Raw genomic sequence first — 17,604 nt, 5'->3', positions numbered from 1 at the left:
TGCTGATGTAGTGTCAACGTGTTACTTTGCCTGAATAAATATTTGTTGATTGAAAAAAATAGATGACTGGTAAACAGCCAGGGAAATGGATTCTGAGAGTAATCTGGCTGTCAAGTTTTTGTGTAAGTTACAATGAAACGTTATAAGAGAAATACAGTTATTATCTGACTGAGTACCTGTGCCTATTTATAAAATTATGCATTACTTATGCTAATATATCAAAAAGAAAATATTTTGTTTGGGGAAAAATTGTAGCTTGTCATAAAATTGTAAGGCATGCAGTGCTTCCTGAAATTAGGAATGCTGTGTAACAGGTTTTTTTTTCCTTCAACAAGAATTACAGTTCTTTCCAGATACTCCCATTTCAATAGGGAATTCTGGCTTTCAACTTTGAGGGCATGACCCCCATCTTTCAGTGTTCGGTAGACATATGTACACATTGACTGTATTCTGTAGTGAGCAAAGAAGTTTTCACATTGACACACAAAATTTTTTTTTAATTAGAAAAGAGTAAAAGGTGTCTCAATTACTTTATAATATATATGCATATTTTTAAATCCTCTTAGGCTTCTATATTTCATAAAATGGCTAATTTTGATTTAATGAAACTTTAATTCACTAAAGAAATGTATTATTTATTATAGTAGAGGAATGCAACAGAGTAGAAATAACAGGTTTTTTAAAATGTTATTTCTGGGACCCATTCTTTCTGGAATAGTCTATAGAACTAGCATAATAAGAGTATAAAAATGCCACTATCAATGATTTCTTTTCATCCACTGAAAGATATTTTCTCTGGACTTAAAGACAGACAATAAAAAAGAAGTGGTAAATTGATACGTAAAAGAAGTGATATTCAAATATCTGGTTGATTTGCTTGAGTTAAAGGAGTAAATGTGCCAGTTAAAGTGTTGAACTCTTTATGAAATGATGAAAAGTCTATCATTTCTTCCATATTTGAAACATGATAATTAATTTAAAAATAAATTAAAAATTTACTGCCAAATCAGGGCCATGCAATATAAAGTAAATGTCAAATTCTGTTGTTAACTTGGTGTGACAGGCAGTGAAAACCATACCTGCTTGCAAAGGCCATGTTTGACCTTTATGTTGATATCACTTATATTAATTTGTTCTTTGAGCTTGTGTTAAAATAGAAGTTAAGAATAATAAAAGATTCATAATGTTTCCTTTCATACAAATAATATTTTTTCTTACATTAATTTTTAAATGGTTTCCATTTCATTTTAAAATCCTCTTTTTGGATTTTAAATGTTATCTTCAATTATATTGTTTTGAACAATAGATTTTGTAAAAAGTTATCAGATGAAAGAAAAAATATCAGATGACTTTATTTTGGGAGGGGGATCAAATTCTGGTGATACCTATTTTGCATGTTCATTATTTAGTGAAAATTTCAAATGAAAAATCCTTTTGTAAACTGAGAATCATCTCAGTATTTTTTAAGATTTGTAATTTAAATTTTTGCCTGTGTTTTCTTAAACCAAGAAAGAGACAAGTGTGTTGTTTTGCTTTTAATTTGTATTACTATAAACAGATAAAATGAAATACAGAATACAAAAAATAATATCATTCTGATTTTACATATATAAATATATATTTCTCATATGATAGAACATTTTTCTGTTCTTTTTTCTTTTCATGTATGGAGTAGGATTAGAATATAATTTCATTAAGATGGAGTTAATGATACAACCAGGAGTTGTTTTAACTTTTTACTAGCATAATGAAAATGAATTTTAAAAATCATATAAATGAATATTTAAACTCAGTATGAACTCTAGCAGAATTTAATTTGATAAAGTTCTTTAAATCCCTGGTAAGTTTACTTAAAATCTTGCTCCCTTCAAATTCTCTGTTTTTACTTGGAGTCAAATACTTTTATTTTTATTATTCTTACTGTTACCTCCAGGGCTTGAGGGATATTTACACATGATAATTCTGTCAGATGTCTTATAACCTATGATTACCCTGATTTCTACTTACTTGCCAAATTAAATCAGCTAGTATTTCCACAACATCTACTTCATGAAAGTCCCTGGACGTAGAAATTAGCCCTGTTACAAACAAACAAAAATACTTATTTTGAAGTGCTCTTCTTTATTCTGTAATAAAAATAAAGGGCTCTTCTGTATTCTGTAATTGCAAGATATAAATAAAAATAAAACTAGTGTTAATCAGTCTGTATTCGTTTTCTAGGACTGCCATAACAAAATACCACATCTGTGCCTTAAACAACAGAAATGAATTTTTTCATACTACTGGATGCTAGAAATCTGAGGTCACGATAGCCTGGAGGGTTGATTTCTTCTGAGGCCTTTCACCTTGGCTTTCGGGTGGCCGTCTTCTCCCTGAGTCTTCACATGCTCTTCCCTTGGTGGTGTCTGTGTCCCAGTCTCCTCTTCTTTTAAAAAGACCAGTCAGATTGGCTTAGGGCCCACCATAATGACTTCATTTAACCTTAATTCTCCCTTTCTAGGTCCTATCTCCAAATACAGTCAGATTCTGGGCCTAGAACTTAAACCTATGAATTTTGGGGACACAATTCAGCCTATGACACTAAGCCTAGATAAATCTGTTTTGTCTTTTATTAGCAGTGAAAAAATGGGTATAAGCTGCTATAGAACAAGGTGTGGGCTCTCAGGCCACAGGGATAATTTTTGCTGCTGCTTATTGATGCTTATACCTTGGTCTGGCTTCAGTGGTATCACCTGACAGTCCTCACATAGAGGGGTGCAATTCAAAAGTGAATGAAGGCAAGTTTCTTAAAAGAAAAGTTGGAAACAATCATTAATTATCATTTCACTTCATAGACTTAAGGGGTTGATTCCCCGTTTTTTTTTTTTCTTTTATTATGTTTCTCAACTGAGTAAATGGCTTTGCCATCCTCCCCTTATTCATGCCAGAAACTACGGAACTACCTTCAACCCCTGTCTAATGCACTTCCTCCCTCTCTCCTTGCCATTCCCATCTCATTCCATCATCTGCATCCAGTCAGTTCCCAAATCTTTCGGATTTTTTTTTCTAATAAACCCTGTGTATCCTTTACTCCATTCCTGCTTTTGCTGAATTAGTTTCTCAATGTTTAATTGCAATAGATTCCCAACTAATCCCCATGCTTCCAAACTGGCTGCTTTCAAATCATCAGCTTCTATGTTATCTTAGTGATTCTGTTAAAATATAACATTGATCAATTTACTCCATGGTTCAAATTCCTTGAATGACACTCTGTAACTTTCAGAATTCAGTTCACACACAGGGCTTTTCTTAAATCAGTTCCTTGCTTAGTTTTTTTCTTCTATCTTTATCTCCTTCCACTCTCAACCCTCACTGCTGGTTATCACCATATAGATCCTTCCCTTCAACCATACGGCTTTGTATGTACTTTTTCAGGTTTGTCAATTTCATGCATCCAAAGTTTTGTTAAAGATGACTTTTCTGTTTAATGCTATTTCCCTCTCCAGCTTCTTTATTAAGCTAACTCCTATTTGCTTACCACATATAATCAAGATTTTTTCCAAAAAGCATTTTATAAAAGCATTCATTCCCATTGAGATATCTGCATGTTGAAAATGGAGATAAAAATGTGCTATGGGGAATTTGGAGGCTAGATGATTTATAGAATACTGTTTCAGCTGTGTGATTTACTCCAGGTTTAGGGAAGATGAAACTTCTAGTTCTAGAAATTTGAAATTCCATCAGAGACACAATCAATAAATACATGGAGTCTTCTTTTTCAGATATTACCAGAAGTAAATTATGCTCTTTGAATGTAACTAACATCCAAGTTTTAACATTAAAAGTTTAAATCTTCCAAAGTTCAGAGCGGAATTAAAAGCCTTATGGTTTCGTAGAGTTACTAATTGCTAGGTTGACATTAGAGAGACTATTTAGAAATAAACTGTTGAAAAACCAACTGTTCATTTAAACAATTATAGTGTTCTGTTGGCACAGCCTCTGCTTCAGCTGTTTTGGTTGTATCTGAGTTTCCTCTGCCATTCTTGGGATCAAATTATGTTTCAAGCACACAATCCATTCACAGGTTACAATGATCGATCACATGGACTTGAACATGAAAGCCGATCAAAGCCTTGTCTTTCATGGCTCATTCTCAGGAATCAGCTGCTGTACTGTACAACTAAGTGGATGTTCAGGCTGGTGACTGACTTCAACCAAGCATTGGCTGACTTCACATAGGATGAGGAGTTGAATCTGGAAACTCAGACACTTAACATTGACGCATTGACATGTGACCTTAGACACTAGACCCATTTCTTGTGCCATACTTTTTCGATAAATGTTATTTCTTATACATGCAGAAGAGCTAAATGTGTATTAATCTTTGTATTTCATAGGTCATAATGTAATTACATTCATAGCACAGAAAATGAACTCGCTAGGCGTTTTAGAGAGTTACTATGTATATGTATATACAAACAAAAATAAAGAAACAAAATTTGTTAGAATACGTGTATTATATTTAGTTTTGAAAGAAGGATATATTATTACTTATAGAATTGGTCTTGATGAAAATGTGGCAGGATCCTTTTGCAATGCATGTGATGTTCAGAAGAACCTTACCTTCATAGATAGTTTCAATTTTTTCAATTTTTCAATTCAGTTTTCTTACATTTGTTTTGCCTTCCTCCTCCAGACTCCTCTTGTCCATAGGCAAATACTAGAGAACAGACCTAGTTGGCACAGCTGTAGATAGTAAGGTAATTGCATTAGCTCTACTTTAATTTTGGCTGTTTATAAATCATTAGTGGAGGAGGATGTCTTTTTCATACGTTGGGTACTGCAGGTGCCAATTTTACTTGGTAACTTCACCTTTTTCCAGCTGTGGAAATTTTTATGACTATTGAATCTAAATATTTATAGTTCATTCAACCTGTCAAAATGCTTTTGTTTATCTACAGAGGGCCTCATAACACGTCATATGATTATCATAAAACACAGTAAAATGCCTTCTGGGGAAAATCGTGCTGTAGGTTTTTAACTGAATTTCCAAGTTTCTTTCCAGTAGTATATTTTATGGCTGAATATCAAACACCTGAGAGAAGAATTTATAGTGGAAAGGTTGGCAGGATTCCATTTAATGAAGTGAAGTGCCTTAACTAGAATAGTAAATACTCAGGAAACCAGTATTCTTCTAAAAATATATAGTATTAAATATGACGGGCAACTTTTTTGTGTGTTTCAGCCAAAGCTTCATTGGGTTTATGATATTCCCTATAAATTAAGTATGGAATTCTAGGATTTTTAATTCTGGAGAAGACCTTAGATATGATCTCTAAATGCATTCATTTTACAAATGATGATGAATTAGGGTAAGTGACTTGCATAATTCTAAATAATTAATGGCAAAGCTGGGATTCAAGAATCAGGATTTTTAACTGAAACTCTCAGTGATACCAGTATGCAAGATGTACTCAGTGATGTCTTTTTTAAAACAGCAGGATGAAGAATGTGTGTTCAGATTTCTCTTTGTTAATAGTTATTGTTCATTTATAATAATTCAGTTGTGGCTACTCAGTGTTCTAAACTCATCAGGTAGTGTTTGAGAAATGTTGTCAATAAATTTTAAGAATTTATATTCATTTCCTGTGAGCATGTTTAAAAATTAGTAGGCTTAAGGGAACTATTAGAGTCTATCCCAGCTATTTACCAAAAAAGAATCTTGAAAAAAATCTCAGAAAAAGCTAATTTGATTGTACTGCTTCATAACATAAAAATAAGTAATTTTGAGTTTGGGAACACCAATAATACTATGACTATTATAAACCATATAGTTTATGAATGAATATTTGCTGATTCTGCTTTATATCATGTTTTACTACGAAATAAAGTAGGTGTTTCCTTATTTGGGTGTTATCTGAATATATTAGCATGGGACATGCACTTTTAAAGCACCTTTTGAATGAATGATTGGACGAAATGACTAAATAGCTGGAAGAAATATAGCCAAATCTGATAGTGGAGAAATTTCTGAATTCAACAAAATTTATCTCAAGGATTACTAAACATTATAATATTTCACATCACTGAAATTTTTATTGGTAGATGTGTGTTTTTGACATTTTATTTGTGGTCCTTTTTCTGTTATTAATGAGAAGTTCTAGATACAAATCTTTAGCAAGTAGTTGGCAGCGTTCATTTAAATGTTAGGATATTGAGCAAACAAGGGTCAGACAAAAACACTAAGAAAATGTTTGGAAATAAGATATCTGTAAAAGGCCCTGAAAAGCTTCAGTTTATTCTTGGGGATCGAGGAGACCTGTGTGCATATCCAGAAAAGACATCTTAAATGTCACTGACATTGAGGATCTACACAGCAAGAAATGAGAGCTGAGGCAGAGTTGTAAACTGTTGGAATATTGAAGGCATGCTCACACACAAATACACACACAAAGGCTGTTGGCAAACAGAGAGATATTCACTGGTTCAAGGTATTTAAAGAAGTCTCTGTCCAATCATTTGCTCATCACTAAGCTAACCGAGCAGAGACCTTAGTGAATGCAGGCAAAATAACACTGATGTATAATTACTTCAAAAGGTCACTAAACAAACAAGCAGCAGAAACAGCTATAAACAAAAATAACAGTAGGGGTGGGGAATGGTATCTAATTTCCAGAAATGACATTTAAAATGTGCAACTTTCAACAAAAACTTACGAGGCAGGCAAAATATGAAGAAATTGTGTCCTATGCAGAGGAAAAAAAATCTATGGAAACTGTCCTTGAAGAAATGCAGACATTGGACTTCGAATCAGCAGTTATGAATATGTTTTAAAAAAACTAAAGGAAACCATGATTTAAGAGCTAAATGAAAGTATGAGAATGATGCCTCATCAAATAGAGACTATAAATAGAGGTAGAATTTCTAAAACAAGAACCAAATAGAAGTTCTGAAATTGAAAATCAATTGAGATTACTCAGTATGAAGGAAAGAAGGGATAAACTTGAAAAACAGTTTGCAGAGCATCAAAGAGCTGTGGGATGCTGTCAAGCATAGCAACACAGGCATAGTAACAGGACTCCCAGAAAGAGTAGAGAGAAAGAAAATAGAAAGTATATTCACAGAAATAAATACCAAAATCATTCCAAATATAATGAAACACATTAATCTATATATCTGAGAATTTCCACAAACTGCAAATAAGATAAACTTGTAGAAATCCACACCCGAAGTATTATAATCAGTCAAAAGACAAATGGAGAATCTTCAAAGCAAAGAGAGCAAAGTGATTCATACTATAAAAGAGATTCACACTAAGATTAACAGCCAATTTCTTGTCAGATACCATGGAGGACAGAAAGCACTAGGGTGACATATTCAAAGTCCTGGAAGAAAAAGATGGTCAGCCCCAAATTCTATATCCTGCAATATTGTCCTTAAAAAACAAAGGAGAAATTAAGACATTCCCAGATATATCAGAAATAAATAATGGTTCATAAGTAGGCCTGCCCTACCAGAAAAAAAAAAAAAAGAAGTTTTTTTAGATTGAAATGAAGGGACATTGGACAGTAATTCAAATCCATATAGAGAAACAGAAAACACTGGTAAAAGTATTAACAATAAGTAAATATAAAAACTGCAATTTTTTTTGTTGTTTTACCAATTTCCTTCTCTTATCTGTTTTAAAATACAACTGCATAAAGCAAAATTTATAAAAGTGTGTTGATGGCTTGTATTGTATAAAGATACAATTTGTATACCAATAATATTACAAAGCAGGGGGAGAGGAATAGTTATTTAGAAATAAAATTTTGTATAGTGCTTATATTAAGTTGATATTAATCTGAAAAGTGTTGTTATAAGTTAAGATGATAATTGTAATCTTCAGGGTAACTCACTAAAAATAACCCTATAAAATATAGTAAAAGAAATTAAAGAATTATACTTATTCAGTAGTAAATATCTAACACAAAAGAAGACAGTAAAGGAGATACACTGTAACAAAAAAAGGCATAAGACATGTAAAAAATATATAGCAAAATAGCTAAGTGGAGACAACTCAAATCTCCAGTAACTGATGAGTAGATAAACAAGATGTAGTATGTCCAATGGATTACTATTTGGAAAAAGGAATGAAATATTGATATATGTTGAAACACCAGTGAGCTTTGAAAACATAATAAATGAAAGAAGCTTGTTGCAGAAAGCCTCATGACATATGATTCCATTTGTATAAAATGTCCAGTGACCAGGGGCTGAGGAAAAGGAGAGACAAGGAATGACTGTCAATGGTTATGGTGTTTCTTTTAGGGGTGGTGACAATTTTCTGAAATTAGATATTGGTGATAGATGGACAACTCTGGTGAAAAAACTAAAAGAACGTTGAATTGCACTTTAAAGGAATAAATTCTATATGTAGGTTTTACCTCAGTAAAGCAGTAGGAATGGAAATATAGATTAATGATCCATTAGAATAAATGCTGATTTTAAGAGTAAGAATATACAGTTCTTTTTAGGCAGAAGAAAGCAATGCAAATAAAAATAACTACGACACCACAGAGAGTAACCAGTGTGTTTAATAAAGGATTACCAGCTAGAATTAAATAATTTACACTCTTTCCTTGGCACTTTTCACAAGAGTTTGCTTTTACCTTTTCAAGTTATAAATTTTATTGTCCATTGTATTTTAATTTTAAATCTTAACTACTAGATTGCACTCTCCAAAGGACAGGGTTTACATTAAATGTGTTTCCACTTCCACTGGAACTATGTTCCGTGTCTTTTGTATAATACTTTCTCAATCCACATTTGTTGATGAATAAATGAGTGTTGTGGTATAAAAGTTCTGTGAATTCTTTCCTAGGAGTCAGTATTAGAGACCTTTAAATTTTTTGTCAGGCACTAAATAGCTTCTGTTAATCAAGTCAGAAAAGCTGAAATAATTTTGAAATTAATTCCAAATGGAATCAGGAATTCTGTAAATCAAACTCATGTACTCAAACTTACAGGGACTTGAGTCACCAAGTCAAGTGAATATTACTTCAAACATTCTTCTGGGCCTGAGTATAATTCTGAATTTGTATGGTCATGACCTATAGGTTCATATCAAACTAATTTCATGTCAAGTTAGACCCATGTGGAAATATTCAGGTGACTTCAAGAGCAAAATATTTGACTTTTCTCATTGACACAGTTTCCAGAACCTCCTGAAACTAAAACTCTTTAGATAGTCCCATTAGTAATTATTTCTAATATTTATTTTTATTAAAATTATTCTGAATCCTAAATAAATGATTTTTAAAATGTGCTTAAGTAGTCCATTTTTTGAATACAGAATGCCAAACTCGTGCTTTTTAATTTATAATTTGGATTTCTCTGATTTCTGCATTTCTCATTCATATTTGTAAGTAGGAATTTTTTTGATATTGATATCTCTAACAAAACTTAATAGTTGGATCTATGTTTTCATTTAAAAATTCTCATATAAATGTTCCTAAAAAAGAGTTCAACTGAATTTAACTGAACTCTTTAGTTATTTAATATTGGAAGTACATTACTCTTTTATATATTTACAGTTTTAAAATTTTACTTAATTTTTTATCAATTATTACTTATGTTTCATTTGTCTTATTTCATACAGAGTACTGTGAATGCAGTAAAATCAAGTTTTAACAAACATGCATAAGTATATGTTCTCTGAACATACCGTAGGTTCTCTGAATCACAACATAACAGAATAACAGCAATATTAAGATCTGATTTGTAAAACAGGGTGGGTTTCTCTCTCAATCCTATAGGACTGTTTTCAACATGGACACATAAGTGTTTTTTCCTCTCAGGTATTTAAAAATAAACTAAATTGTCAAAAAACAAAAACAAAAACAAAACCTAAACTGTCTTGGATAGATCTTGCCTGCATTTGAGTATGCTGACAACATCCATGCTTGTTCCTTGGCAGGGGGACATCCAGCAGTTGCTGATCACGGGGGACCCCAAAGCAGCGTATGACTACTGCGAGCATTACAGCCCGGACTGTGACAACTCCGCGCCCAGGGCCGCTCAGGCCCAGGAACCGCAGGTGGATGAGGTGAGGACCGGAAGGTCAGGCAGGTTTTCTCATTTCAATGCGAAGCACGTGGGCTTGCGGTTTTGAAGCTTATCTTTATTTATTAACTTTTAAACTCTACTTTGTATTTAATAGTTTTTTAATATTTCTAAGAAGAGGTGATCTGAAGAAGATTTGGGTTTTTTTTTAACCTCTTAAGTATTTTGTTACTTAATTGCTTAAAAATAGAGATACCTCACTTATATACTGTGTATCAGAGCATATTTTATTTTTGGGGAGATGAGAAAAAAAGACAATTTCAAAAATGTATATTTCTATCGTTACTATCGTTAGCATTTCAATAATTAAAACAGCCTCAAGACAGGGATAACTGTCTTCTGGTGTACCTGTCACACCCCCAGACCTTTGGCAACTCATGCAGATGAGAAAGGAGCGTTAGTAGTATCTTAAAGTTTGCAGGCTGCATTGAATATTTAGAGGGAATTTGTTTCTATTTTTTTAATAAGGCTATGCTACATTGAGATGTATATTTTCTTTTTCTTGCACAAAATGTGATACAATGAAATGAAAGGAAATTAAAAGCAGTATGAACTGTTTGTGGTAACTAAAACTGTTTTATGTACTTTGATTAATATTATGTTACTTAATTTGAAATTTAGGTGTGAAACCATTCTTCCAGGCTATTTTTGCAGGAAAATTCGCCATCATGAAATTTGACTCTATTGTCTCTCTGACCAAAAATACATCTAAGTTAACATAGCCTTAGCAATTTTGTCAGACTTGACTACACCAAAGAACAAAAAAAATACAGTACGGTGTACCTTTTATGCAGATTTTTAGGTAAAATTCTTTAATACGGATTTTTATGGAAATTAAAAAGCAAACACTGGAAGGAATTGAGTCTTTGGTTGGCAGCAAAACTATATTTTTATTTAGTTTCTCAAGAAGAAAAGTTTTAAAACATCCAGACTGTCCATATGTTTCCAAATAACTCAAATAGCCTTCTTCTTGACTTATAATATATTAGGTGCCATCTTTTGAGTTTTACTATTTAGAATAGTTTTAGATCTTACCTTTCAATTTTAATTTACTGTTATTTCTGCATGTGAATTCAATTTGGATTTTACCTTTTACGTGCTTGAAATATAATTTTTGACATCACTTTTCTTTTTCAGGTATAATAGTGAATTCTGTTCACTGATCTTTTCCATGACCTAATATTAATTTTTTTAAACATGATAAAGCCTTAAGAAGCTTGTAGGAAGGCAAATCTGAGAGAAAAAACAGAAATTACTTGGATATTTATGTTTGCTTGTTTCACAGTTCTCAAGTGCTTCAGTCTTTTTATTTCTTCATGATTTATTAAAACAGTCTGTGAATTTCAAGAGGATAGATAAACTACTGATCAGGTTTAGTGTTTTTATATCTTAGAGATTTTGTGATGATTCAATTAAAATCGATAACATTTAGTATACATGTTCAAGTCTGATGAACTGTATTTTGCTCTTGTTTTAAGAAAGACAAGTCTTGTTCTTTTTAGCAACAGATATGGCTCTGATTTGGGGAAGAATGAAGGTATGCTTTCTTATTATATCACCTTGGGATGTTTTATTCCCATGTTTTAATGCTATTATGTCAGGTAAGCTGAGTTATTGTAAAGCAAAATAGTATTTTTATACCATTTTATTCTTAAATTCATTTACAAGTAAACTTTACCTTTTTGATTTTAGTTGTTGATTCATAAATTTAACATTCTGCTGATAAAACTTGTTTCGACTACAAGCATTTGATGAGGAAAACAGCACGCTGCTATAGTAAACACTGCCTGAAAATCTGGTCCAGTGATGCGATAATAGTTTTCTTATAGTTTCTATATTGAATGTGTCACAGTGAAAAATTTTTTGAAGAAGCAGCTCTCACTTTTTCTCCAATTCTAAATTATACTGCTACTTCAATACTAAGATAACCATTCTATACTAGTTAAAAAAAAATGTGGTTAACACAATTAGTAAGCTGTCCTTATATTACTTTTGAACTATAGCCATTAAAATGTCATTGTATTACAAAAATACATTTTAATAATTGTTCTGCCTTTACAAAATTGGAATGCAATGTTACCAGTGAATAATGAACATAAAGTACAATCTAGAGCATCAAATATACCTGTTGTACTTTATATTGCTTAATTTTCTGTTAATAAACTTGTGACAATTGCATATTTATTATTCTAACCTGGATTAACAAAATATGTCAATTGCTTTTATAAATTAACTCAAATGTACTTTCTTCAACCTGTGATTTTTTTTGTGTAGTTCATATCCTTTAAGTAACATTTTAATTTATTCTTAAAATTCAGTTTTTTATGTGTTTGGCACATTGCATAATCATCATACAGTGAAATATATTGTGAAGATAGACTTAAATTATAGCAATAATATCAGACTATAATTTGACTTGTACCTACATGATACCATTTATATAACATAGTAACTAATATTAAAATTATGGTGGTTTTGGGATTTTCTTATCAAGTTAAGTTATCTTCCTATCTGATAAGGAACTAGATGTTAAATCTACATATGATTCTTTCTTAATGTATTACACAGACTATAATGCCCTATATATAGTAGGCAATGGACCTTTTTTTTTTTTAAATAAAGGATGGAAAAGGAAAAAGAAGCCAAGGAAAAACAATATTTATAAAGAAATTTATTACCTTAATCTTGTTGCACTCAGTAGTTTATATATATTCTGGTTCTCATAAATGAACAGGTATTTACTGATTCTACTATTTTCTTAACAAACTGAATAAGAACAGACTTAATGCCATTCTAGAAGAAGGCCCTTTCTCCTAACACACAAATTCATGTTCGGCAACTCACAGATTCTAGTGGGAATCATTCCGTCCCTGCACGTCTTTTTTTGTGTATATTCATCTGATTGATTACAACCAGTTCTCTCTTTTTGACATGTCTTGGAGGCACCCCCAAATTCCATACTAAGAAGGGAGAATCATCTCTAAAAACAGTTTGTAAAGCTTCACATAGACCAGCATGGCCCTCAGTACACCAATACCCACCAAAAGTGGAGTGTTGTTTAGATAAAGAAATGAGAACAGAAACAGTGATTCTTTTCACTGACTCCTGAGTGGCTCTAAGAAAAAGATGTGCTTTAGTGCCTAAGGAGGTGAGTGTGTTATGCCTTCATCGTTCCACAACCACACCTAGTCTGCTTGATCTCCATTTGAAAAACGTTTAAATCGAGGAGAGAATTATAGAAGTTAGAAGAGGTTTCCTTCTATAAGGAAAAACATGATATAAATTTAGTAAAGGTAGTTGGCTGCTTTTTGTTGTGGTTTTACTTCAGAGTAGCAGCTAGTATTTATACAAGTCCAATATTTCTTATTCCAACATGGGTGGCCATAACCACAGAAATAGTATTCATTAGGCAATATTCAGTTTCCATAAGTATGTTTTAATATGTATATAAATTCAGTATTTAGTTGTTTTATTTACTTAATGATGCTATTCATTAATACTTGTATTAACTTTCCTAGAAATAATTGGCATCATATCTTGCTTGTAGAGGTATGAAGAAACAAAAATGTTGGAAGTGTTATATAAATGCATTCTTCTATTTTACCAAATTCCACTCAAATTCTAATTAGAACGAAGCTTTGTTAAAGCCCTTCAAATGTATATTCAATGATAATAAAACTATTACTGGATAGATAAAATTATGAGCCTGTTTCAGTTAATTCAACCAGGTTGAACTTTTGACAATCATAAAGAACACTAAAGGCATGTGCATATATTTCAATATGAAATTCATTTAATTAAGGGCCAGGTGTACAATATTGCCAGGGGATCAGTTTTGGACATGTCTCATTACATGTCTCTGTGAAATTTATGCTCAATTGCATTGCTTTATATAAAAGAACTTATTAGAAGGCACAGTGATCACAATTCCCTAAAAGATGTGATAAAGAGTTATTTTTCTGGCAGATTAAAAGGAATTTTCTGGCAATTTGAATTGCCAAGGGAGGCCTCGTTGGGATATAATTGGAATTTTACCAAATATAATACTTAGGGAATTGCAAATAGGTTGCTTTTAGCATATATGTACATATATGTATATATAACATTATATAATAATAAATATAAATAATAAGATATCTGTGTTTTACTCTTTTTTGATAGAAAAAAAGCTGTATTTTTAAAAATTGAAATAATGTATTAATTATAAACAGATCTAATTTTGAATCTTTTAATGCTTCACAAGTATTCTGTACTTATTTTGATCTTAAGTAAGTCTATAGCAAATTCATTATTTCTGAATAAATTTTAGATTGTAGCTTTCCACTGGTTCCAGTATTCCAAATAGAATGTAGACTCACTTCATATTCCTTCTGTTTCCCTTCCTTCTTCCTTTGCCATCTCACAATAGATGAAAATTCTTTCCTACTTGGGAAGACTATTCTCCCTACTTTTGTTTTTAATATGTAGTTTAATGGAAAAAAAAAAACCAATTGAAATTGCTGTAAAATTTTTATAAAGGAGGCTAGTGTAGCAATTTTTACAAATCAGAATTAACATGAATATTTAAAAACTATGTCCAAAGTATGTAATTGCTATGTTTGAATTAATATTCGACAATTAAAAATTTGAATTAATATTCTAAACTTTTAGTTTCCTCACACTCCTAACCACTGGGCTGCTCTTAGAAAACCTGCTTTGTCACTATGTTATTATACTCTGTGTAAGACAGTATAATACTTCTTGTAATACAAAGTAACATTGGAATAACAGTATTCCCTTGTCTCTTAACTATTACTCTTGGTAGTAAAAGTTAAGAATGGCGATTTCCACTTTGTTAATCGTATTACCTGCAGCTAACAAGATTGCCTGATATTTTTCCCTTTGCGATGTAGTATGCACCTGAGGATATAATGGAATATGACTATGAGTATGGGGAAGCAGAGTATAAGGAGGCTGAGAGTGTAACAGAGACACCCACTGTAACTGAGGAGACAATAACCCAAACCGAGGTAAAAGCACAGTAGCACCCTTGTGCACGGTGCCCTGCTGTTTGTCATCCTTGGTTCCTTATGTCCTCTCTTCCTCAAACTTACCATGAACCTTTCAGTCATCTGATTTCTGTGACCTGATAACTGTGATTTTTATTTGGCAGTAGCGGTCCTGAGAGAATGGCGCTCGTTTTGCTCTGCTTATCCTTTCTTTCATCCATGCTCTTTATTTCTCTTTTCACTTTATTTATGTTTTTCCATTCCATCTTTCACCACATTTTACAGAAAAAGAAATTCAATTCCAAAAGGAAGATGAAGACAATGGCCACTAACTCAAAGGAAAAGTTCAAAAAGTTTACACCCCCTAAATCTGAAAAATTTGCATCCAAGAAGAAGAAAAGTTATCAAGCAGCGGCAAAAGCCAAGCTAGGGGTAAAGGTAGCGAAGAAAAAGCAATCAAGATCTCTCCTAGATAAGCTGGAAGATCTCTGATGATGAGTCATTGTCCCAACCCAACTAGATAAATTATCATTTGGCTAATACGATACCCCAGTTAAATCATGATTTCCAGAGGTTTGGGATTACCTTACATTTTTACTAACTGCTCTTCTTTTGAATTTACCGTTAGGCGAATATTGTTGATGATTTTCAAGAATACAATTATGGAACAGTGGAAAGTTACCAGACAGAAGCTCCTAGGCGTGTATCCGGACCAAATGAGGTAATGCTCATAGACAGCGTTAAATCAGTGACCAAATTTTTAAAATGTGTAATATTTCTTCATATTTCTTACTCTGGAAGAATCTATAACCTGTGAAAAGTTTGTTGTTTTTATTGTTTTACTGAGGTAAGAGAAACAAGAGCATTGGTTCACTATTATTAAAAACAATGACTTAAAATTAATGTCAATTCAGGTTTTGCATGACCCTTTGCTTCATGCAAATGCTAAACTGATCAAACTGAATTGACTGCTGTCATTTTCTTGATTGCTCTTTGGACTGAGCAGGCTTCTCAGCATGTTGTGATGAAGGGTCTTCACAACATGATCCTTCTCTGAGGAGGAGAATCCTCTAAAGTGAAAATTGTATCATCAAATGATACAATTAGAATTCACTCCATCTGACCAATAATCATGCATTTTTATGACACAGACATTTTGAGAAAATATAGTCTTAGTGGATTTTAATGGCTATTTACATTTTCAACCTTAATTATGGTTATAATAATATATCTTAACCTCGTCCAGTCCTTTTAATGAAATTGTTAAAGTACATACACGTACAAATAGAATAGTCTTCCTGAATTTCGTATTATGCATACATTCTGATCATGAAGAAAATAAGTATACAATTCAGTTTAACTTTGTTAAATTCCCATCACACCTAGTATTAGGAATACCTGAGTCATTTTCTTATTAGAAAATTTATATAATATGTGTCTCAATGAGGCAAATAAACTCAGTGGGACTTTGCATGCAAACACATCATTTAGAATAACAACATTTTAGGATAAGAACAGATTTTGTTTCATCTAGTCCAAATTAGTTGTTTTCCAAAAATGGATACCTTGATTCAAGATGTTTATTTATCTGCTCTAATTCTTACAGCTTTTTAGTTCAGAGCTATGAATATAGTAATATTCTGATTCTGGATAATATGCACTCCTTATAGATAAGATATCTTCATTGTCTAAGAATACAAATTTATTATGGTTATTGGACATTTTATTTCAGTTAATAATTGCTCAATTAATCATTTAACCACATTTTTCATTCACATAATTTTATGAAATACTTATTTATTCAATATTATTCTATCATCTGGATTCACTATGTCATAGCAAACAAGTTATTTAAAAATAAAATTCAAAAAGTAGCAAGATAAATTGTTTAATTTGAACCTCATCAAAATAATAATATGGCCAAAAATTCATAAATATTATTCAGATTCATGTTATTAATGAGGAATTATTAATGAAAAAATATACTTGGTTTATTTTTCTATATCTCTGAGATAGTATTTTTGATATAATTTTTACCTTTGAGTAAATATTTTCTACTCTTTATGAGACTGTACAGCAATCTGTTCTATTGTCTTAAATTCTGAGAACTATAATTTATATTTTATTTGCTTTAAAGAACTCTTTGGTAATATAATAACTAGATACTCTACATAAATATTGTAATGATAAACCTAAATATTGGCATTGTTATATATTTTTTGGATTAGTTAAACTTACATGGCTTTTCTGGTAGCAATTGTATTCCATTATGTTCTGTGAGATTTGAAAATTAAACAAGCTTTAAATTTATATAACTTTATCACTCATATCTTAAATTATAAAGTAAATATCAAATTTCATAGCAAGCTTTTTTCCAACAAACAAGCAAATACACATGTTGAATCTATGTGAATATTTGCAGTTTATTGGGAAAAGTGCTTTGAAAGCAATATTTCCTTGTGCACACCAGAGTAGAGAAATATTTCTTTCAATGAAACTGAAAAGCCATCCTTTCCCAGCTTTCAGACTTGCT

General features: G+C 31.7%; 1 protein-coding gene across 3 annotated transcripts in view; it reads left to right on the top strand.

Moving 5' to 3' along the window:
• Nucleotides 1-17,604, top strand: part of COL11A1 (collagen type XI alpha 1 chain) — a 491,783-nt gene that overhangs the window by 345,969 nt on the left and 128,210 nt on the right. For 2 of the 3 annotated variants that reach the window (XM_064488770.1, XM_064488771.1), the window contains 3 exons: nt 9,938-10,066; nt 14,976-15,092; nt 15,700-15,792. In XM_064488770.1, coding sequence (XP_064344840.1) covers nt 9,938-10,066; nt 14,976-15,092; nt 15,700-15,792 — 339 coding nt within the window. Of the gene's footprint in view, nt 1-9,937; nt 10,067-14,975; nt 15,093-15,356; nt 15,510-15,699; nt 15,793-17,604 lie in introns of all 3 variants that reach the window. The other variant, XM_064488772.1, reaches the window with a different exon arrangement.

The sequence above is a fragment of the Camelus dromedarius genome, chromosome 9, assembly GCF_036321535.1.
Source record: "Camelus dromedarius isolate mCamDro1 chromosome 9, mCamDro1.pat, whole genome shotgun sequence".
NCBI lineage: Eukaryota > Metazoa > Chordata > Mammalia > Artiodactyla > Camelidae > Camelus > Camelus dromedarius.
Note: the sequence above shows the minus strand (reverse complement) of the source record. Positions and strands in the feature narration are given on the sequence as shown.